The sequence below is a fragment of the Leptodactylus fuscus genome, chromosome 11 (assembly GCF_031893055.1).
Source record: "Leptodactylus fuscus isolate aLepFus1 chromosome 11, aLepFus1.hap2, whole genome shotgun sequence".
Lineage (NCBI taxonomy): Eukaryota > Metazoa > Chordata > Amphibia > Anura > Leptodactylidae > Leptodactylus > Leptodactylus fuscus.
This window is the reverse complement of record NC_134275.1, coordinates 44394963-44420701: the sequence shown is the minus strand read 5'-3', so window position 1 is coordinate 44420701 and position 25739 is coordinate 44394963. Positions and strand designations below refer to the sequence as shown.

The 25739-nt window shown below is 43.6% G+C and overlaps 1 protein-coding gene across 2 annotated transcripts in view; it reads left to right on the top strand.

The window, feature by feature from the left end:
* Positions 1-568: 568 nt before the first annotated feature.
* The window catches only part of GDI1 (GDP dissociation inhibitor 1), a 28232-nt gene continuing 3061 nt past the window's right edge, over positions 569-25739 (top strand). For both annotated transcript variants that reach the window (XR_012711816.1, XM_075259152.1), the window contains exons 1-10: positions 569-724; positions 16506-16613; positions 16793-16892; positions 21959-22093; positions 22284-22482; positions 23006-23137; positions 24208-24307; positions 24644-24815; positions 24921-25065; positions 25479-25533. Coding sequence is in view for 1 of the 2 variants with exons in the window: in XM_075259152.1 (XP_075115253.1) it covers positions 680-724; positions 16506-16613; positions 16793-16892; positions 21959-22093; positions 22284-22482; positions 23006-23137; positions 24208-24307; positions 24644-24815; positions 24921-25065; positions 25479-25533 (1191 nt within the window). In the remaining variant the exon portion in view is untranslated. The remainder of the gene's footprint in view (positions 725-16505; positions 16614-16792; positions 16893-21958; positions 22094-22283; positions 22483-23005; positions 23138-24207; positions 24308-24643; positions 24816-24920; positions 25066-25478; positions 25534-25739) is intronic.

Here is a 25739-nt window from a genome sequence, read left to right as displayed (position 1 = left end):
ATGTTATATATAAGGGCCTGACATGAGGAGGACATGTTATCTAGAAGGGCTGACATGAGGAGGACATGTTATATATAAGGGCCTGACATGAGGAGGACGTTATATATGAAGGCTGACATGTTATATGCAATAGTGCCTGACACGGCGACATTTCCTTCTTTTATCAGGCCTTATACATGACGTTCTCCACCCAGGCTCATACATATATATTGAGCTGACATGAGGCTATGTGATCTCTCAGGCCCTGACACTTGGAGCCATGTTATATAAGCCTCTCTCCATGGCCGTGTCCATAACACTAGAGCATCATCCTCCCCATCCCCAGCACTGAGGATGATGCAGCCGCGCACTGATCCGCATCTGTAGCCGCATCACCAAGGTCATCCCCCCCCTGTCCATCCTCACATGACAGCCCTCACTCCTCCAGCACCCATCCCACACTGACCCCGCACTCCCTTTGTGGCTCCCCGGCCTCTTCCCACCCTGTCCCTCCTCTTCTCTCCCAGCCACGCCTGACACCACAGCCGGCCCTGGGGGCTGCGGGCAGGGACTACTTGTCGTCGCGGAGGCGGACAGGGCGGTGCTCTTGTGCAGCCATCTTTGGTCCATTTCATCTGAGCGCTGCTGCTTTGCTGAGTTGTGTTTGTCAGAGAGGCGTCTCCTGCCCGGCACCTGCACCATGGATGAGGAATACGATGTCATCGTCCTGGGCACCGGCCTGACAGTGAGTATGCCCGGGCGGGCTGCAGGGCGGGCAGGGCAGGGCAGTGATGTGGCACCTCTTGTCATTGTGCACTGGGCTCTGGGCACTGCCTTGGTGGGTTTTATGCTGTCATGCCATCCCTTGGCACTGCCCTATACAGTATATACCATGCAGTGCACAAGCTGTGCCCATAAATATGCCAAGCATTATAGATAGTGGGTCCTGGCTGGCAACCATTGCAATCTATGGATGATTTGTGCCCCTTCTATGCCATGGAGGCTTACTGAATTTGCAATTAGATTTTTGCTTCGGTCGCCCCCTGTATTATAATGTATTACTGGATGCCAGGAGCCCCGTGGCCTGTGTGGTGTCGGCTGTCATTGGCATGCTCTCTCCTTGGTGCTGAACGGGTTAATTGCAACCTAAGCAGGACCCACCCTGTATCATAGCACCCCCAAAGAGAACGGACACAGGAGAGGGGTGTCATCAGGTTGGCATGGCACCTAGAAGGGAGGGGGGGGTGAGGCTGCTGTGGGTAGGTGCCCGGTGTGGTGGTGGTGATGGGGTGTAGATGAGGGCCCCCGTCTGGATGTGGTGCAGGAGGCCCGGCCCCTTGCTTCGCACTCTCACTCAGCAATGGCTTCAGGTTTCTCTGTCAGGGAGGATTTCACATCCTGGAATTCCAGCCGTACACATCAATTCATGCAAATATGACTGACACAATGTTACGCAGCAACCTGACGGTGAGGAGCACACAGTGACTGGACACCTGGAATCACACGGTGACATGGGGAGTGCTGTAGAGGATCTTATAATAATGTGGGGAGCACTATAGAGTCATGTAATAACATGGCCATCGCTATAGAGAACCATATAATAACGTGGTCATCACTATAGAGTCATATAATAACATGGCCATCACTATAGAGAGTCATATAATATCATGGCCATCACTATAGAGTCATATGATAACATGGCCATTGCTATAGAGAACCATATAATAACATGGTCATCACTATAGAGAACCATATAATAACATGGCCATCGCTATAGAGAAACATATAATAACATGGCCATCGCTATAGAGAACCTTATAATAACATGGCCATCGCTATAGAGAGTCATATAATAATATGGCCATCACTATAGAGAGTCATGTAATAACATGGCCATCGCTATAGAGAACCATATAATAACGTGGTCATCACTATAGAGAGTCATATAATAACATGACCATCACTATAGAGAGTCATATAATAACGTGGGGATCACTGTAGAGTCATATAATAACGTGGGGATCACTATAGAGTCATATAATAACATGGCCATCACTATAGAGAGTCATATAATAACATGGCCATCACTATAGAGAGTCATATAATAACATGGCCATCACTATAGAGTCATATAATAACATGGCCATTGCTATAGAGAACCATATAATAACATGGTCATCACTATAGAGAACCATATAATAACATGGCCATCACTATAGAGAACCATATAATAACATGGCCATCGCTATAGAGAAACATATAATAACATGGCCATCGCTATAGAGAACCTTATAATAACATGGCCATCGCTATAGAGAGTCATATAATAATATGGCCATCACTATAGAGAGTCATGTAATAACATGGCCATCGCTATAGAGAACCATATAATAACGTGGTCATCACTATAGAGTCATATAATAACATGACCATCACTATAGAGAGTCATATAATAACGTGGGGATCACTGTAGAGTCATATAATAACGTGGGGATCACTATAGAGTCATATAATAACATGGCCATCACTATAGAGAGTCATATAATAACATGGCCATCACTATAGAGAGTCATATAATAACATGGCCATCACTATAGAGTCATATAATAACATGGCCATCGCTATAGAGAACCATATAATAACGTGGTCATCACTATAGAGTCATATAATAACATGGCCATCACTATAGAGAGTCATATAATAACATGGCCATCACTATAGAGAGTCATATAATATCATGGCCATCACTATAGAGTCATATAATAACATGGCCATCACTATAGAGAACCATATAATAACATGGCCATCGCTATAGAGAACCATATAATAACATGGCCATCGCTATAGAGAACCTTATAATAACATGGCCATCACTATAGAGAACCATATAATAATATGGCCATCACTATAGAGAGTCATATAATAACATGGCCATCACTATAGAGAACCATATCATAACGTGGTCATCACTATAGAGAATCATATAATAACATGGTCATCACTATAGAGAATCATATAATAACGTGGAGATCACTATAGAGTCATATAATAACGTGGGGATCACTATAGAGTCATATAATAACATGGCCATCACTATAGAGTCATATAATAACGTGGGGATTACTATAGAGTCATATAATAACATGGCCATCACCATAGAGAGTTGTATAATAACATAGTCATCACTATAGAGTCATATAATATCATGGCCATCACTATAGAGAGTCATATAATAACATGGCCATCACTATAGAGTCATATAATAACGTGGGGATCACTATAGAGTCATATAATAACATGGCCATCACCATAGAGAGTTGTATAATAACATAGTCATCACTATAGAGTCATATAATATCATGGCCATCACTATAGAGAGTCATATAATAACATGGCCATCGCTATAGAGAACCATATAATAACATAGTCATCACTATAGAGTCATATAATATCATGGCCATCACTATAGAGAGTCATATAATAACGTGGGGATCACTATAGAGAGTCATATAAGAACGTGGTCATCACTATAGAGTCATATAATAACATGGCCATCGCTATAGAGAACCATATAACAACATGGCCATCACTATAGAGTCATGTAATAACATGGCCATCGCTATAGAGAACCATATAATAACGTGGTCATCACTATAGAGTCATATAATAACGTGGAGATCACTATAGAGAGTCATGTAATAACATGGCCATCACTATAGAGAGTTATATAATAACGTGGGGATCACTATAGAGTCATATAAAAACATGGCCATCACTATAGAGAGACATGTAATAACGTGGGGATCACTATAGAGAGTTGTATAATATTATAGTCATCACTATAGTGTCATATAAAAACATGGCCATCACTGTAGAGAACCATATAATAATATGGCCATCACTATAGAGAACCATATAATAACATGGCCATCACTATAGTCATACAGAGATATAAGAATCACTCTAAATAGTTATACACAGTGGCGTAACTAGGAATGGCGGGGCCCCATGGCGAACTTTTGACGTGGGCCCCCCCCCCCAAAACCGACGCCGAAGACCTCAACCGACCCCCTCCTCAGAACTCTATTATGTCCCTTAGGGTGCATGCACACTACGTAACGCCGGGCGTGTATGAGAGCCGTACACGCCGCGTTACAGCAGGGCTGCCGAACACTTCCCATTCACTTCAATGGGAGCGCTCGTAACAGCGGCGTTTACGAGCGCTCCCATTGAAGTGAATGGGAAGTGTTCGGCAGCCCTGCAGTAACGCCGGCGTGTACGGCTCTCATACACGCCCGGCGTTACGTAGTGTGCATGCACCCTTAGTAAGCCCTGCACACAGTATTATGTCCATTAGTGTCCCCTGCACACAGTATTAACCCCAATAGTGTCCCCTGCACACAGTATTAACCCAAATAGTGTCTCCTGCACACAGTATTAACCCCAATAGTGTCCCCTGCACACAGTATTAACCCCAAGTGTCCCCTGCACCCAGTATTAACCCCGATAGTGACCCTGCACACAGTATTATGTCCATTAGTGTCCCCTGCACACAGTATTAACCCCAATAGTGGCCCCTGCATACAGTATTAACCCAAATAGTGTCCCCTGCACACAGTATTAACCCCAATAGTGTCCCCTGCACACAGTATTAACCCCAATAGTGTCCCCTGCACACAGTATTAACCCTGATAGTGGCCCCTGCACACAGTATTATGTCCATTAGTGTCCCCTGCACACAGTATTAACCCAAATAGTGTCCCCTGCACACAGTATTAACCCCAATAGTGGCCCCTGCACACAGTATTAACCCCAATAGTGGCCCCTGCACACAGTATTAACCCCAATAGTGGCCCCTGCACACAGAATTAACCCCAATAGTGGCCCCTGCACACATAGTATTAACCCCAATAGTGTCCCCTGCACACAGAATTAACCCCAATAGAAGGGGCCACACGGTGGCTCAGTGGTTAGCACTGCAGCCTTGCAGCGCTGGAGTCCTGGTGTTCAAATCCCGCCAAGGGCAGAAAACCATCTGCAAGGAGTTTGTATGTTCTCCCCGTGTTTGCATGGATTTCCATCCCATATTCCAAAGACATGCTGATAGGGAAAAATGTGCATTGTGAGCTCTATGTGGGGCTCACAATCTACATAAAAAAAAAAAAAAAAAAGAATTAACCCCAATAGTGTCCCCTGCACACAGTATTAACCCCAATAGTGACCCCTGCACACAGTATTAACCCCAATAGTGTCCCCTGTACACAGAATTAACCCCAATAGTGGCCCCTGCACACATAGTATTAACCCCAATAGTGTCCCCTGTACACATAGTATTAACCCCAATAGTGTCCCCTGCACACAGAATTAACCCCAATAGTGACCCCTGCACACAGTATTATGTCCCACTGTGGACATCCATGAACAATTATTATACTCTGGGGTCTTTTCAGACCCCAGAGTATAATAATCAGAGACCCGGGGGAATAAAAACATTTAAAAAAAACCCAGTTGCTTACCTGTGCCCGGCTCCTAGGCTGTTGGCTGCCGCTCTTGTCCTGCATTAATGACGTCGGACGTCACATGACCCGGGAAGCAGACCCGGGTCATGTGACGTCAGAGACGTCAGACACGAATGAGGGAGGCCGGAGGCAGGATCGTGGAGAGGTAAGTAACACTGTTTGTTATGTTCCTTACGTCTCCCGGTCCGCTGATCATTATACTCGGGGGTCTGCAAAGACCCCCGAGTATAATGATAGTGTTTGTGGGGCCCGCGGTGTCACTTGCCGATCCCGGCCCAGCCAGGATCAGCAAGTGAATGGGGCCCGTAACGGACTATTTAAAAAAAAAACAAAAAAAAACCTCAGCGGTAGCGGCTGTCACCGGGCCCCCTAATGGCCCGGGCCCTGTGGCAGCTGCTACTGCTGCTACCACGGTAGTTAAGCTCCTGGTTATACAGTACCATAGTGATCACTATATAGAGCATGACACAGTAACAGTGCTCACAATAGATAATCACAGACTAACAAGATCATCACTATAGAGAGTCATATAACAGCCAGTGATTACTGCATAGAAGATAACAGTGATATGGCGATACTATTAGGGCTAGTTCACACGTAAAAACCGCCTGGCTTATTTTGGTCCCGAAAAAAAACGCTTCCTAATTAGGAAGCGGTTTTTTGACCTTGAGATGTTTTTGGAGCGTTTTCTGGAGCAGTTTTTAGTAAAAACTGCTTCCGAAAATGCCAGGTGGTTTTCCCCTCCCTTAAAGTGAATGGGCTGTAAAAAAAAAACACTAGGCGCTTTCGGTCGCGGATTTTTGTAAAAAAAAAACGCTAGACGTTTTTCACCTCCTATTCACTTCTATTGCTTTCCTCGGGCGGAATCCGCCTGAAGAAAGGTCATGTCGCAGTTTTTTGCTGCTAGCAGAAAAAACAAAGCTAGCGGTTTCCATAGACCACCATTGTATGGAGGCGGATTTTGAGGCGAAATCTGCTGTCAAAATCTGCCTCATTGTGCCCGTGTGAACTAGCCCTAAAGAATCATACAGTAACATGGTAATCATTATAGTAAATCAGTGACATGGGAATCTCTAAAAAGAATCATACAGTAACATGGCGATCACAATAGTAAATAAGTGACATGGGAATCACTTCAGAGAATCATACAGTAACATGGCGGTCACTGTAAAGAATCCTACACTAACATGGTGATGGCTATAGAGAAGTACACAGTGAAATGGGGATCACTACAGAGAGTCATACAGTAATAGTGATCACTATATGGAAGATGACAAAGTGACATTTCTGTCACTATAAAGAATAATACATCGCTATAGAGCAGGGGTCTCAAACTCAATTTACGGGGGGGCCGCTGGAGGTAGAGTCTGGGTGAGGCTGGGCCGCATCAGGTTTTCCACAAGCTATGCTCGCCGCAGCAAATTTAGCTACGCCCAATTTTATGATGTCTCCACACATTCTTATTCATTTTTCATGTGTCCCCACACAGTATAATCCTCCTACAGTCACCCATACATTATATGACCCCCATTATAATGTTCCCTTCCAACTGCCCCACAGTATTAAGTGCCTCTCCTGGTGCCCCAGTTTAAACTGGGGGAAACTAGAGGGGACATGAAACTGGGGCAGCTGGAGGGGGACATAAAACAGTGGGGGTAGTTGGAGGGGGGCAATAAATTAATGGCAGCTGAAGTGGGACATTAAACTGGGGGCAACTAGAGGGGGACATTAAACTCGGGAGGCTAGAAGCAGACATTAAACCGTAGGGGTAGCTGGACGGTGACAATTGTTAGGAGTATTTAGGTTCTTTAATTTCTATTTTTCTTACCTGGGGAGTTTTTGGCTGCGCAGTGTCTGGGGTGGCATTCTGGCGCTGCGGGGTTGTCCTGTCGTGAGTATTGGTGCACACCTTCTGACTTGCACGCGCGCACTGCTGGTAGGCAGCTTTATCTCCTGGTTGATTAGTCTGTCCTCCCATTTGCACCTGGGAGGAGTGGTCTCTACTCTGTATTTAAACCCATGCCTCCCATGGTTCTGTGCTGAGTGTCGCTTTTACAGAGCTAGGCCTTAGCGGGATGGAGTGGTGGTAGCAGTATTGGGCGCGAAATTGGAGAAGGCCTTGATCGAAGCGCAACACGCTGCACCTTCCAAGATACCTAGAAACAAGCTTTTTGTCCCAACTACTCTCCGACAAAGTCTCCTGAGGGAGTGTCATGAGTCGGTTCTTGCTGGTCACCCGGGGGTTTCAGAGACCATGAGATTGGTGTCTAGGAATTTTTGGTGGCCAGGGTGGAGTAAGGAGGTCTTGCAGTTTGTTCAAAATTGTTCGGTCTGTGCAAGAGCCAAGGCGTCGCATACCCGTCCCCACGGTCTTCTACATCCATTGGAACCTCCTAAGGCACCTTGGACTCATCTGTCTATGGATTTCATCACGGGCCTTCCAGTGTCTAAGGGTTTCACGGTCATTTGGGTAGTCGTTGACCGCTTCACGAAAATGTGCCATTTGATCCCGTTTTCCAGGCTGCCATGTGCCAAGACACTATCTGAGGCGTTTATTAAAGAGATTGTAAGGTTGCATGGTCTTCCTGAGGAGATCGTTTCGGACAGGGGACCGCAATTTGTGGCTAAATTCTGGCGGGCTTTTTGCAGCAGGTTGGGAGTTACTGTCGTTTTCCTCCGGGTTTCACCCAGAGTCTAACGGACAAACAGAGAGGAAGAATCAGGATGTGGAACAGTTTTTGAGGTGTTTTGTTCGAGAGAACCAGAATAATTTGGCTGCCTTTCTCCCCCTGGCAGAATTTTCCCTAAACAACCATGATTCCAATGCCACAGGTACCACACCTTTTTTTTGCTCCGGTGGTAGACATCCTGTTTTCGGAGTATTTTCTTCCATTTCTTCCCCAGTTCCGGAGGAGGAGCTATTTTCTAAAAAGCTGCAAGGGGTATGGTCCCGTATCCGAGAGAATCTGGTGCGGGCGTCGCACCAGGCTAAGGTCCAGGCGGATCGGAAGAGAGGAGAGTTGCAGTTCTTCCCTGGTGAGATGGTTTGGTTGTCCACCAAGAATATCAGGTTGAAGGTTCCTAGCAAGAAGCTGGGTCCCAGATTTGTGGGTCCTTTTAAGATCATCAAGATGGTAAATGAAGTGGCGGCGCAGCTGCAACTACCTAAAAGGTGGAAGATAAACCGGGTCTTCCATGTCTCCTTGTTAAAGAAGGCCAAGAAGGGAACGTCTCCAGTTAAGGTTCCACCAGTTTCTGAGTCCGGGGAGTATGAGATATCCCGAGTTCTGGATAGCACATATATGTTCGGGGGAAGCTATGGTATCTGGTGGCATGGAAGGGATACGGTCCTGAGGATAATTCTTGGGTCCTGGAGTCGGATGTGTCAGCTCCCAGACTCGTGGAGAAATTCCACAAGGAGTTCCCGAAGAAGGATGCTCCTAGAGAATCCAGAGTCTTCTCCTTGAGGGGAGGATCCTGTTAGGAGTATTTAGGTTCTTTAATTTCTATTTTTCTTACCTGGGGAGTTTTTGGCTGCGCAGTGTCTGGGGTGGCATCCTGGCGCTGCGGGGTTGTCCTATCGTGAGTATTGGTGCACACCTTCTGACTTGCATGCGCGCACTGCTGGTAGGCAGCTTTATCTCCTGGTTGATTAGTCTGTCCTCCCATTTGCACCTGGGAGGAGTGGTCTCTACTCTGTATTTAAACCCATGCCTCCCATGGTTCTGTGCTGAGTGTCGCTTTTACAGAGCTAGGCCTTAGCAGGAGGAGTAGGTGGTGTTCTGGGATAGAGGAAGTTCCGTGGTTGATTTTTGGGAGGTTTGGGTGAACGAGTTGGTTTGTGTGTTTTCCCTTCTGTGTTCACCAATCCTACCTCTGTGTATAATTGACTGTGTGAGTGAATTGCCTTATCCTTTGATTTCTACTCAGTTTCCCTGTGTTTGTCTCCTAGTGTATGGTTCCTTCCCATATTGGTTTGGGGGAATCCTTTCCCACATTTTTCCTGTGTGCTGCTTGTGTTGTTAGTCAGCGCACACTCTTGTCAGTCCCTGTCAGTAGCAGCTTCACTTGTCCGTTAGGGGTGACCCCCTTTAGTCTCCAGTCCCTAGAGATCTTATAGGGCATTCCTTCTCCCACTTCCCTCTAGGCCTACGGTATCAGTGAGAGAGGAGCTGTCGGGGTCAGGCTTAGCCTGAGTACAGCCGACCCACACCCGTGAGGCAGGGACCGGGATAGCTAGTGGGAGTAGTGCAGGGCGAGATTCCCTACTGCTATCCCTTAGCCCCGTTGCAGCTACCTGGACTGACATAACAACAATAAACTGGGGACAACTAGAGGCAGACAGGTCCCCCTCCAGCTACTCCCACGGTTTACTGCCCCCTCCAGTTGTCCCCAGTTTAAGTGCCCCCCTTCATCTACTCCCAGTTGCATCTCCCCCCACCATTTCTCCCCCAGTTTGATATCCCACTTCATTTGCCCCATTTTATGTCCCCCCTCCATCTGTCCCCAGTTTCATGTCGTCCCTCCATCTGCCCCAGTTTCATGTTCCCCTCCATCTGCCCCAATTTCATATCCCCCCTTCATCTGCCCCCATTTTCATGTTCCCCCTCCATCTGCCCCCATTTTCATGCTCCCCCTCATCTCTGCCCCCAGTTTCATGTTCCCCTTCTGTCTGTGGCCCCAGTTTCATGTCCTCCCCTCCATCTGTGCCCCTAGGGTACTGACACACACACACTCCACTCTGCATCTCACATTCCTCTCAGTACTACATCTCTTCATCTTCCAGCCGACACACTAAGACACGCCTCCCTAGTCACGTGACATCTGACGTCACACACCGGTCCTTGAGCTTTAAACTTCAGTAGTACTAGCCTTCCACCGATCACCCATCACTTTCTATTGCTGTTATAAGAGCGGGGGAGTGATCGGAGGAAACTTTAAGTAAAACACTGACTAAAGGGACATAGCGGGACATACAGGGAGCTGTGCGTGGGCCGCAAACTATCGTCGCAAGGGCCGCAGTTGGCCCGCGGGCCGCAAATTTGAGACCCCTGCTATAGAGAATCACAAAGTAACATGGAGATCACTTCAGACAATAACAGTAATATGGAGATCACAACAGAGACTCACACAGTAACAGTTATCACTATATATGGGGTGATATAGTAACATGGTGCTCACTTTAGAGAATCCTGTAGTAATATGCTGATTGTTATAGAGAGTTATACAGTAACATGGCCATCATTATAGAGAATCACACAGTAACATGGCCATCGCTATACAGGATCACATAGCACATGGTGCTCGCTATATCACAGTAACTTAATGTATACTATAAAGAATTACACAGTAAACTAGTGATAACTATAAAGAACTACACTGCAACATGATGTTCATTATAGAGGATCACATAGTAACACAGTGATCACTGCAAAGAATCACATTGCAACATGGCAATCACCATAGAGACTCACATAATAATATGACCATCACTATAGACGATTATACAGTAACATGGAGACCACTATAGAAACTCACATAGTAACATGGAGATCACTATAGGGAATCACACAATAACATGGAGATCACTATAGAGAATCACATAGTAACATGGAGATCACTATAGAGAATCACATAGTAACATGGAGATCACTGTGGAGAATCACAGTAACATGGAGATCACTATAGAGAATCACATAGTAACATGGAGATCACTATAGAGAATCACATAGTAACATGGAGATCACTGTGGAGAATCACACAGTAACATGGAGATCACTATAGAGAATCACATAGTAACATGGAGATCACTATAGAGAATCACATAGTAACATGGAGATCACTATAGAGAATCACACAGTAACATGGAGATCACTATAGAGAATCACATAGTAACATGGAGATCACTGTGGAGAATCACATAGTAACATGGAGATCACTATAGAGAATCACACAGTAACATGGAGATCACTATAGAGAATCACATAGTAACATGGAGATCACTATAGAGAATCACATAGTAACATGGAGATCACTATAGTGAATCACACAGTAACATGGAGATCACTATAGAGAATCACATAGTAACATGGAGATCACTATAGAGAATCACACAGTAACATGGAGATCACTATAGAGAATCACATAGTAACATGGAGATCACTGTGGAGAATCACACAGTAACATGGAGATCACTATAGAAACTCACAGAGTAACATGGGGATCACTATAGAGAATCACACAATAACATGGAGATCACTATAGAGAATCACATAGTAACATGGAGATCACTATGGAGAATCACACAGTAACATGGAGATCACTATAGAGAATCACATAGTAACATGGAGATCACTATAGAGAATCACACAATAACATGGAGATCACTATAGAGAATAACACAATAACGTGGAGATCACTATAGAGAATCACACAATAACATGGAGATCACTATGGAGAATCACATAGTAACATGGAGATCACTATAGAGAATCACATAGTAACATGGAGATCACTATGGAGAATCACAGTAACATGGAGATCACTATAGAGAATCACACAATAACATGGAGATCACTATAGAGAATAACACAATAACGTGGAGATCACTATGGAGAATCACACAATAACATGGAGATCACTATGGAGAATCACATAGTAACATGGGGATCACTATGGAGAATCACACAGTAACATGGAGATTACTATAGAGAATCACACAGTAACATGGAGATCACTAGAGAATGACACAATAACATGGAGATCACTATAGAGAATGACACAATAACGTGGAGATCACTATGGAGAATCACACAATAACATGGAGATCACTATGGAGAATCACACAGTAACATGGAGATTACTATAGAGAATCACACAATAACATGGAGATCACTATAGAGAATCACACAGTAACATAAGGATCACTATAGAGAATCACATAGTAACATGGAGATCACTGTAGAGAATCACACAGTAACATGGGGATCACTATAGAGAATCACACAGTAACATGGAGATCACTATGGAGAATCACACAACATGGAGATCACTATAGAGAATCACACAGCAACATAAGGATCACTATAGAGAATCACACAGTAACATAAGGATCACTATAGAGAATCACATAGTAACATGAAGATCACTATAGAGAATCACAGAATAACATGGAGATCACTATAGAGAATCACACAGTAACATAAGGATCACTATAGAGAATCACATAGTAACATGGGGATCACTATAGAGAATCACACAGTAACATGGGGATCACTATAGAGAATCACACACTAACATGGAGATCACTATTGAGAATCACATAGTAACATGGAGATCACTATAGAGAATCACATAGTAACATGAAGATATCTATAGCGCAGTGTTTCCCAAACTTTTCGAGTTGAGGAGCACTATTTAGGACAGAAGTTCTGTAGGGAGCACTTAAAGGGGTTGTCCCATCACAAGGATCCTATCTATACTGTTTGTTAATGTGAATGTAAGACTTTTCCTAAATACACTGCTTCAGCAAAACTGCTTTGTTTGGCCGCTATATTACTTTATTCATTTTTTTGGGACACATCCCTTGACTTATCTGGTCATAAGTCAAGTGATGTATCTGCTGCTCTGAGGGGGGAAGGAGGAGGGGCTAAGTGCACGGGAGCGAGCCTGGGGGGGGGGTTAGTTTACCCTTTGGGGGGAAGGGGCCGCCAATACAGACCCGGCATCTGCTGTAATAGAGAGGTGGATGCCGGGGACGGTTAGACGCCGGCACAGATGCCTGCAACATCGCTATGCTTCTGCCCTGCATGAAGCCAGCAGCTGCCGGAGCGATGCTGCTATTCCGGTAGAACTCTCCGGCGGCACCTCTATCCTCTTCAGGAATGTCCTCGTCACGCATTGTCTTCCGACGCAGGCGGTTAAACTTGTAGGCCTTGGGCAGAGCCAACTGCGCATGCCTGCGCCCACAAGAAAAGTGGCTGCTTACACAGTAAGTGGCCATTTTCTTGTGCGCAAACTAAGATGACTAAAGCACTTCCGTCCATAGGTACAGTTGCCACGATATGTCGGTACATCCTTGATCCATCTTGATTGCCATTATGTAATTCCTTTTTAAAAGAAGTATAAAAGTTATGCTTTATCACACTCCTTGGTCGACGCTGGATTTTTCGAAGTAGGTACAGTTTGTTCAGCGAACATATCAGACCAGCGTATTAAACAGGAAAGGACGGTCTGAGACCAGTTTGGAAGAGCTGTCCAACCATGAAGTGTTAATCCACCGGCCTCGTATATTCGCTGAACAGACCGTAGTGTCGCGCCAGTAGGAGTGCATGTGAACCAGGATTTTAATTTTGAAACCCTTCACATTTATCTATTTTTTATTGTTAACCGTTTATTATCACCATATTATGGAGCACCTGTAGATGGTTCGTGGAGCACGGAGCACAGTTTGGGAAACACTGCTATAGCGAATCACATATCACATAGTGTTCGGTATATCACAGTAACTTAATGTATACTATAAAGTATCACACAGTAAACTAGTGATAGCTATAGAGAATTACACAGTAGCTTGATAAGCTTCAGTATAAAGGATCACATAGTAACACGGTGATCACCACAGAGAATCACATTCTAATATGCTGATCACTATAGAGGATCACAGTAACATTGGGATCTCTATAAAGAATCACACAATTACATGGCGATCACTATAAAGAATCACATAGTAACATGTCTATCACTATAGAGAATCTCACAGTAGCATTGAGATCACTAGAGAATCACACAGTTAGATTGGGATCACTATAGAGAATCACATGACGATCACTATAGAAAATCACAATAACATGGGGATTAATGTAGAGAATCACACAGCAACATTGAGATTGGTACAGAGAATCTCATAGTAACATGTCCATCACTAGAGAGAATCACATAGCACATGGTGTTTGCAATGTCACGGTAACTTAACGTCCACTATAAAGAATCACACAGTAAACTACTGATAGTTATAAAGAATTACACTGTAACATGATGTTAACTATAGAGGATCACATATTAACACAGTGATTACTGCAAAGAATCACTTTGTATAATACTGATCACTACAGAGAATCACATTGTAACGTGATCACTATAAAGAATCTCACAATAACATAGGAATCACTATAGAGAATCACATAGTAACACAGAGATCACTACAGAAAATAAGAGTGCTATGGTGACCTCTATAGAGAGTCACACGATCACAGTGATCACAGAAGCATGATGATCACTTTAGAGAAACACAGGTAACATGGCCATCGCTATAAAGGATCACACAGTAGCATGATGATCACTATAGAGAATCACACAGTAACATGGAGATCACTATGTAGAATCACACAGTAACATGGAGATCACTATGGAGAATCACATAGTAACATGGAGATCACTATGGAGAATCACACAGTAACATGGAGATCACTATAGAGAATCACACAGTAACATGGAGATCACTATGGAGAATCACACAATAACATGGAGATCACTATGTAGAATCACACAGTAACATGGAGATCACTATGGAGAATCACATAGTAACATGGAGATCACTATGGAGAATCACACAGTAACATGGAGATCACTATGGAGAATCACACAGTAACATGGAGATCACTATGGAGAATCACATAGTAACATGGAGATCACTATGGAGAATCACACAGTAACATGGAGATCACTAAGGAGAATCACACAGTAACATGGAGATCACTATGGAGAATCACACAGTAACATGGAGATCACTATGGAGAATCACACAGTAACATGGAGATCACTATGGAGAATCACACAGTAACATGGAGATCACTATGGAGAATCACACAGTAACATGGAGATCACTATAGAGAATCACACAGTAACATGGAGATCACTATAGAGAATCACATAGTAACATGGGGATCACTATAGAGAATCACACAGTAACATGGAGATCACTATGGAGAATCACACAGTAACATGGAGATCACTATAGAAAATCACACAATAACATGGAGATCACTATGGAGAATCACACAGTAACATGGAGATCACTATAGAAAATCACACAATAACATGGAGATCACTATGGAGAATCACACAGTAACATGGAGATCACTATAGAGAATCACACAGTAACATAGAGATCACTATGGAGAATCAAACAGTAACATGAAGATCACTATGGAGAATCACACAGTAACATGGGGATCACTATAGGGACTCACATAGTAACATGGAGATCACTATAGGGAATCACATAGTACAATGTTCTGGTCATGCTGTGAATAAGAGTGTTGTGTTGGCTGGAGACAACCAGTGTAAGTGATTGGTTCTTTTTGTTGTATATATTGAGTATACATAAGCGGCCACAGCTATAGGGTCAATAATTATATACAGCACTGTGGTCCCTGCCCCACCCCCGTCCCATTCCATGAGGTCGGTCTTCACTTAGACAGGCTTTTGGTTGCATATTCACACATTTATCATCCCGCCCCAGTTATAAGTAATAGTCTGTGCTGGAGATTTTGTGGTCCTACTGGCCATGAGGAGGTCACTTGATGTTGTTCCCTTGTATCTTAAAGGGATTTTTCTCCGCCGATTCATAGAAAGAGGTATTATTCTTCTGGCATAATTTATAAATAGAGTGCAGATGTGCAGGTAAAGGGAATGTCCCATCTGCTATGGTGTCACGTGTCAGGGTATTAAGTGATGAATTGTATTTGGTGCAGGGTTACTTACAAGGTGAGCTCATGTAGGTTGACATCAAGAGGTGGAGCATCGGGAACACATAGGGGTACACATGACTTCTAGTCAATGTGAAGGGCAATATCAGATCGCCTTATATCCTTTCCAATATTACTAAGCAGTAACCCTACATATTCAAGATGTCTTGTAGTAAACAGCCTTGGCTCAGAGCCACTGTCTGTAATCTGATAGTAGACCCTTATCATATACTCATATGTCTTTTCTTCCTCATTACAGGAATGTATACTGTCTGGAATCATGTCCGTAAATGGAAAGAAAGTGCTGCACATGGACAGGAACCCATACTATGGTGGAGAAAGCTCCTCAATCACCCCCCTGGAAGAGGTATGGGCCTGGTGCCATGTCATGGAGCACATTACTGTATATGGGGTACTTTGTCCTGGTGCGCCCCTATGTTATTCTGCATAGTGGCCTCTGCCATATATACCCATAGATGATGTTCATTCTAGGTGTCACTTCTTGAAGCTTCTCCCCTAAACAAATCCTTTATGCTATATTTCCAGCTCTACAAAAGGTTTGAAATCCCAGATGGTCCTCCCGAGTCCATGGGGAGGGGACGTGACTGGAATGTGGATCTGATCCCAAAATTTCTTATGGCTAATGGTGAGTATCAGTGTTATCTGGGGGTTCTACTGCTGCCTCCCTGCACCACAGGGCCCACCCTAGTCTTCTTCCTTGGTACTTGTGCATGTCATGTGAGTAGTTAGTGCCAACTACTGTATAGGGTGGAGGAGGGGTAGTGAGCTGGGTTTGCTACTTAACGTCTAAAATTATTGTGATATTAACTTGTCTCAGCACCAGGAATTGAAAAACATAAATACTATCTTTTACAGGCAGTGGCACACGGGTGCACAAGTTGTGTATGGTATAGCATATCAACCCTATCCACATCAATGGAGCTGAGCTACCAGACACAACCCAGAAAAATAGTAGTCATCTATCCTCAATCATGGTCACCCCTTTTAATTATGTTGTGCCCTGACTTTAAAGGGATTCCACAATCACAACTTATTTCCTGGCCACATGATAAGTGTATGCTCAATGGGGATCTCCACTATTCTCAATAATAGGGGTGCTGTGTTCCCTGTTAGAAGTGATGGCTATGTTGTCGCTGCCGTATTTATGAGAATTTAGCGCTATTGTTACTATCCTGTGGACAGTCCCTTTAAATCTGTTGACATGTACAATGGCTTGCAAAAGTATTCATACCCCTTGCACTTTTTCACATTTTGTCTCCTTACAACCACATACTTCAATGTATTTTCTTGAGATTTTTAGTGCTAACCAACACAAAGTAGCAGATAATTGATAAATGGAAGGAAAATGATACATGGTTTTCAAACTTTTAATTAAATATAAATCTTAAAAGTGTGACGTGCAAAAGTCTTCAGCCCTCTGTACTCAGATACTACTAAATAAAATCAGAAGTCACTTAATGAGTTAATAGAGTCCAGCTTTGTGTAATGTAGTCTCAGTATAAATACATATGTTCTGTGAAGGGCTCAGTGGTTTGTTAGAGAATACTAGTGAACAAACAGCATCATGAAGACCAAGGAACTCACCAGACAGGTCAGAGATAAAGTTGTGGAGAGATTTAAAGCAGGGTTAGGTTATAAAAACATGTCCCAAGCTTTGAGCATCCCAAGGAGCACTGTACAATCATCACTGCAAACCTAACAAAACATGGCCGTCCACCTAAACTGACAGATCGAGCAAGGAGAGCACCGGTCAGAGAAGCAGCCAAGAGGCCCAAGAGCCCTCTGGAGAAGCTGCAGAAATCCACAGCTCAAGTACAGGGAGAATCTGTCTACAGGACAACTATAAGTCGTGCAGTCCACAAATCTCGCCCTTATGGAAGAGTGGCAAGAAGAAGAAAAGCATTGTAAGAAAGACATAAGAAGTACCATTTGCAGTTTGCCACAAGCCATACAGGGGACACAGCAAACATGTGGACTTTAACTTACAACACCTCAATAAAATACATGTAAGTTTTGTGGTTGTAAAGTGACAAAATGTGAAGAAGTTCAAGGGGTATGAATACTTTTGCAAGCCACTGTATGGGATGTATTGGACAATCGGATGTTAATACTTTCCCCCGCCCGGGTGCTCATAGCCGTATCCAGAAGGCAGCTCAGTCTCTGTACAGTCCGCAGAAGGTTGTATACGGTATATCTTGTACTATTGACCACAGATTTCATAACAAGGTTGTGAAATTCAGAGGTTAAAGCAGATTGTAAGATTTCAGCATTCAAAAACAGGAAGCCAAAATGTGAAACACAAAGAGGAAATTGCCAGATTGCAGCTGTGTATCCGCTCAGGCCAGCGATGGACTCCAGAATCTCATCCCAGCACCCGCCGTCCGTGACAAGTCACTTCTGGATTCCCAAAACTCTGCAGGAGATACGTACATCTTAAATTGTGCAAGGTGCATCTGTTGGGAAGCATAGATTGGGCAGACTGGATATTTTTTGTGCAGTCCTGTTGTTTATACAGTACTGTGTAAAAGTTATAGGCAACTACAAAGTAAGAATGCTTTCAGAAACAGAAGGGTTAATCATTTATTTTTGTCAATGAACAAAATGACATGAATGAAAAAAAAGAGAATATTTGTTGTGACCTTTGCCCTTTGGAGGAGTCCTGAAAGTAACGATATGCCCCCAAAATATAGCGCTGATCTCAGCACTGTCCAGTCTGTCTGGGGTGACATGACGAGACAGAAGGATTGGAGCAAGCCTACATCCACAACAGATCTCTGCTTAGTTCTCCAAGGTGGCGGGAACAACCTGAATTCTTTACTAAATTCGTCTTGAGAGCCAAGACAAACTGTCAACTCATTGAGGGATCAGATTGTTGTTTGCCAAAAAAGTCTATGGAGAGGGAAGGAGGAGGAGCTGATGCAGCTAATAGTAAGTTTTTTCTCTCACCCGAGTGCTTTATTCTCATAAATCCTATTCATTACTTCTCTATAATGTCCTACTTGAGTGACGCTTTAATATTAAAGGGTGCAACATTTTTGCAATTGAAACTTATTTTCATGGTTACGGACAAATTTTTCTCTTATGCTAATATTATATAGGCCTATAATATATCAGTTCAGAGCAGTGCAGAGGATTGTGAGCAGGCCCAGCTGCTTCCTGTTCCTGCTTGAGCTGAGGAAAGCGACATCCTCTCGTCCTCTAATCAGTATGTAAAGGAAAAGGCTGAGTAAACATGGGAGAGATCTGATCTTGGAGCAGGGCATTGTAAATGGGTTTTACCTTAAGTAGCTATTCCTTGACTACAATAGAAATAATAATAATATAATGACATTTAAAGGACTATGTTTTTTAAAAAATTCCATGTCACAATATTTTTATAAAAATACTATATCCTGAAATTTTAACTCTGCCACTAAGCCTAATGATAGGCTGACACTTGCCAATTGTTAGGGGCTTTCTTTGCAGCAGTCAGTCATTTACACCATAGACAAGGTTACAATAGAAGCTAACACCTCTAAAGATAACCCTGTGCACCCATCATTACATGCACTACTGTCAATGAAGATGCTTATCTCTTTGGAGCGTTTTTTGACATGAGGCGTTTCTTGAAGCGCCAGGTGGTTTTTGACAAAAAAAAAAAAAAAAGGCCATGCGGTTTTCCGCCTCCCAATGTCTTGTATTGATTTCCTGAGGTGGAATCCGCCTGAAGAAAGGTCATGTTGCTTCTTTTTTCCGCTAGCAGAAAACAAACACTAGTGGAAAAAAGAACACTAGCGGTCTACATAGACCTCTATTGTGAGGGGGTGGATTTTGAGGCAGATTCCACGTCAAAATCCGCCCCCTCTTACCCCGTGTGAACGAGCCCTTAGACCTCAGTGAGTCGGCTCCAGACTATTGCTGTCTATGGCTGTAAGGCAATTCACTAAATGCTGTTAACGGAGTAGAGGAGAAGTTTAGGCAAGATGGCCGTCCTAATAATCATGTACACAAAATGGTATAAAAAAAATCTACTATCAGAAAATAAAAACAGGTTAGAAAAGGATATAGATTTCAATATGCGATTGTAATAAATGGTGACACATTCCCTTTAATTCTTGCATCTTTCTCCAGTCTCTTCTGCCCTGCACTAGACATTAAAAGGGCTCTATCACTGGGAAAAGTCATTTTTAACTAATTACATCCTTGCATAGGCTTTAGAAAGTCTATTCCACACCTACCTTTAGTATGTAGATTGCCTCAGTGGTCTCTGAATAAGTCCGTTTTTATTCAAATGCTAATGAGCTTCCAGCCAGCACAGGAAGTTCCCAGCAGCACTCGTCTCTGCTGTTCTCTCCTATGTGTGCGTGTGTGAGCAGGAAGTCAGCAGCAGCAGCCTGTGCTGTATACACCCATAGGAAACAATAGCAAAGAGGAGTGCGTGATGGTGCACCAAGAGGCTAATTAGCATATGAATAAAAACAGACTTATTCAGAAATCACTGAGGTAATTTACATACTAAAGGTAGGTGTGGAATAGACTTTCTATAGGCTATGCAAGGATGTGATTAGTTAAATATGACTTTTCCCATTGATAGAGCCCCTTTAAACAATATCTCTTGTGTCCCGGGTAATATCTTGTTACCTTCTGCAATCATTTTTTTTTTTTTACATTTTGTTTATTTGTTTTCTTGAATGCAAAATCGAGCAACATTTTAATTCGTGTTCGTAACAAATTTCCTACCACTACCTGCTGTTGTAGAGTTTGTGCAGCTCCTTTATATAGCAGGTTGTCCTGTCGACTCTGCAGGGGAGCAGGAGAGATCACACAGGCAGCATCAATGTAAAGGGAGGTAGAAGAGGTTGTACACCGCAGAGTAACCTGGATGGAAACCTGCTGTAAGTCATACAGTGGGGATGAAAGGCGAGCATGATTAAAGTGCAGAATCATGGCAAGTGGCCACAAGCAGATACGTCCTATTGACTTGGGTTACGGCTATGTGTGTACCTATTGCAACTATATCTGCATCTCGGAAAGCTGGGTCACTACTACGGTATTAGAGCTGCCATTACTGTTTCCTTTGAAGTGTCACTCAGCTTAAGCAGGATATGATATAGGAGCGGATGTTTAGATGTCTACACAAGTAGCCACAAATCTGGGAAATCTGGACTATGCATGTAAAAGCCATTTCACCTGACCGCGCTCTGTACACGACTCCTCTGTTTACTTACACTAATATGTCAATACCACAGAGCTGGTGTGACATGTACTCAGCAGGTGGAGTAGAAGTTACTGCAGCAGTGTGTATTATACATGGAACATCTGCGCTACAACAAAAGCCGCTCTACCTGGGCGAACAAGATGGAGTTTGACCTCTCTGCAGCTTCGTGGTCTATTTTTGGAATACACAGTCTATTAGTGTTGTACAGATTCTTTTAGTTAGGCTACATGCATGTGTGGGGTCCATGGTAAAATGGCAAGGGTGCCAGCCGCAAAACACACAGGTGTAAGACCTGGCGTGACCCGTGACAATACACAGCTATGTGTATGGGGCCATAGAAAATAGCTGTGAATAAAACGGCTAACACAAGGACAAGGCACACACTTAAATGTGCATGGAGCCTTAAAGGGGTTCCCCAGCTGTAACCTGGGATGTCTGAATACTGAATGACGGGTATCACAGCATTGTTAACCCTGTTCTGTGTCTCTTTGCAGGCCAGCTGGTGAAGATGCTGCTGTACACTGAGGTCACTCGCTACTTGGACTTCAAGGTGGTAGAAGGAAGCTTTGTGTACAAAGGAGGGAAGATATACAAAGTCCCATCGACTGAAACCGAGGCCCTGGCCTCCAGTAAGTGAGCAGCCGCGATCCTAAGATGGGTGTGATATCCATTACACAGTGCTTTACCTGTTAAGAGTTATGTTTATTCTGCCCTGACCCACTAAACCAGTATATATGATATATGGCTTGTGTCAGACTGGTGTATACACACATATAGCACCCTCTGGCGTATATTTCACTCTCACTCTCCTTTTTGTAGATCTTATGGGGATGTTTGAGAAACGCCGTTTCCGCAAGTTTTTGGTCTTTGTAGCCAACTTCGACGAGAACGACTCCAAGACATTCGAAGGGGTAGATCCAAAAAGCACCACTATGCGAGATGTATATAAGAAATTTGACTTAGGGCAGGATGTCATCGACTTCACAGGCCATGCCCTGGCGCTATATAGAACTGATGAGTAAGTAGAACATTGACTTGATATTACATCTAATAGTTTACAGTAGAGCAACCTGAGATGCCTTAAAGGGGTTTTATAGGACATACCTATTGATGACCTATCCTTAGGACAGGTTGTCAATATGTGATTGGTGAAGGTCTGACACTCAGTTGTGCCTCTGATCAGGGGGTTGTAGAGGCCACAGCGTTCAGGTAAGCTGAATACTGACTTCACTTGAATGGGACTGAACTGCTACCGTTCCATGTGACGGCAGCGGCACAAGGAAGAAGCTGTGGCACTCAGACAACTGGTCAGCAGGGTTCCTGGGTGTCAGATCCCTAACATTCACATATTGCTGCCCTATTCTAAAGATAGGTCATCAGTATATTACTAGAAAACCCCTTTAAATTAAAGGGGCCAGCTGTGGAATCAGGTTGACTGAAAGGATTGCTATCTGGAATGGCATGGGCTAAGGGTACAGTGACTGTAAGGATGGGATTTGGTTAGCTCTGAGTATCTTCTGTTCTCTGCTTTTTTTTTTTAGTTACCTGGATCAGCCATGTCTGGAAACCATCAATCGCATCAAACTGTACAGCGAGTCCCTGGCAAGATACGGAAAGAGCCCCTACCTGTACCCCCTGTATGGACTGGGCGAGCTGCCACAAGGGTTTGCCAGGTAGGGTTAATAGTCTTAGTATATTCACACTCAGTTATTTGTTGCTGGATGTTTTCGGGTTGCACTTGTTCTTTACATCTGGATGGGGTTATTACTGTTACTACTGCAGCGGGTACATGGACTATTGTATGGAGGTATTGTATGGGGGGTTGCATACATTCCTGCTTGAGAAATTACCTTTGTACAGTATTTTTGTACATTTCATGGCTTATTCAACCCAATAACGAAAAACTCGGGTTTTGTTGACCGCATGATGTTTGCCCTTGCCATATCCACAAGATAAGGGGTACATTTCAGATCATTGGTGGTCTGACTGTTGGGACTTCTAGCGTTCCCAGGCACTGAACGTTGCTGTATTTCAGCTATTTTCAGCAATGCAATAGAAACAAAGTGACAGCAATGATCGGTGGGGAGCCCAGAAGTTGAAACCCCAATGATCCGCAAAATATCCTCTATCCTGTGGGTATGGGATGAGTTACATTTATGGGCAAACCCCTTTAAGCCTTCACTCTGATATAAGGATTTATTTTCCTGGGGCCTGATCACTGCAGTGCTGGAGATAGTAAGGCCCCGTCTTCTTACAGAGGAGCCCTGCAAATCCTTGAGCATGCGATCAATCTTAACAAGAGATATATAGGAGGAAATATAAAGCTGTCATATAAAACTGGCCATACGTAAGATTAGAGCTGGCAGATTTTGGCTAATCTTTGGAGCATGAATGTGAGCACGGACATTTTGAATGTCTGCTAAAAATGTGTCTTCTATTCCGTCTGCTAAAAATATGATAGTCCAGGTTGGAAAATTTGAGCCATGGTTTGTTGAAACTAGATGTGTATGATATGATGGTATGATCATTGTGACCACTTTGTGCAATGGCCATGTTTTTACTACTGACTTCTTGGCCTTTGCAATCTGTTTTGCTGGTTCTAATATTCCTACTCACTGAAAACTGATCATTGTCTTGTGTGTATGGATGGGATGTGTAACCAGATTTTCATTCCTCCTTATCATACCTATGTCTCCTGAATGACACTAATGGCACTCTCTCCCTTTCTCCTCCCTCTGTACAGGCTCAGCGCTATCTATGGTGGGACGTACATGCTAAACAAGTGCGTGGATGAGATTGTGATGGAGAAAGGAAAAGTCATTGGAGTAAAGTCAGAGGGAGAGGTAAGTTCTCAGGGAGTCAGTACTGTGTGTAGCTACAGGTAAATGGGTATGTTCCTTCATAATCAGTAATGTTTTTAAGCACTACCCCCATTGTTTGTTGAGTCCAATTGATGCGTGTTGGATTCATGAGCATGAGGGTAGCGCAGAAGTTGTCTCTGCTAACTTGTTGGGTTTAAGTGCAACTAGGTGACATGAAGTTTGTATGTTCTTCCTATGTTTCCATGGCTTTCCACTAGCTAGTCCCTTTCATAATCTACCTACATGTGCAGCTCATCCCCATTTAAGGCTCCTGGGCTACTGTTACATGCACTTATGTTTTCTTCTTTTCCTACGTAGGTGGCACGTTGCAAGCAGCTGATCTGTGACCCCAGTTATATTCCCGACCGAGTGCGTAAGGCTGGTCAGGTGATCCGTGTCATCTGTATCCTGAGCCATCCCATCAAGAACACCAATGATGCCAACTCTTGCCAAATTATCATTCCACAGAACCAGGTGAACAGGAAATCAGGTAAGAAAGATCTGGGAATAACGTGGTATAGAGGGGTCTGCGAATGGGGAATATTAATTACATAGTGGTCAGTGAATTTACTCCTGTGTATATCTGCCCATACAGATATCTACGTCTGCATGATTTCATATGCACACAATGTGGCCGCACAGGGGAAGTATATTGCTATCGTCAGCACCACAGTAGAGACGAATGAGCCCGAGAAGGAGATTGAACCAGCACTGGAGCTCCTGGAGCCTATAGATCAGAAGTAAGGACAGCACAGTGCTCTTTATATACATGTATAGTGTGACCCAGGGTGAAGTGAACATAGGAGTGGACAATGTATGATTTATCACCTTGGTTATTTGCATCTGAAAAAAATCTGGGTAGGAAAAAGATGGAGAAAAGGTAGGCTCTGAGTTATTGGAGAAGCCAACAAATTTACCCCATAGAACGAGGCTACTCCTTGGAGGGGTCATCCTCTAGCTTTTTTTTAGCACAGTATATTGGACATCCGTGCCAAAATCTCAGTGTCTGCAATGAATTTCTGGTGCAAATCTTGTCGTAAATCATTGTTGGATATATCATAGCATGTGTGAACATACCCTAAAGAGAACATGTCCCCTCCTGAATCGTATGGTGGGTCTGCAGTTTGACCACAACTACTATTTCTCATTCCAGGTTTGTTGCTATCAGTGATCTGTACGAACCAACCGAAGATGGCTCAGAAAGTCAGGTAAGTGCTTCCTTCTAAGGGTATGTTGAAATGCACTTATTGCCTTACATCTGGATCTTGCACTCTGGTGCGTGAGTCTGAAGTTTTGGGGGCTCAAGAAAATAACTTGACAAAAATTGCATCACGTGGCGTACTTGTGCCAGGCATTGCATGGTTAATATTGCCTTGTGAAGGCTTATCATGACATCAACAAAGTCATACGGATA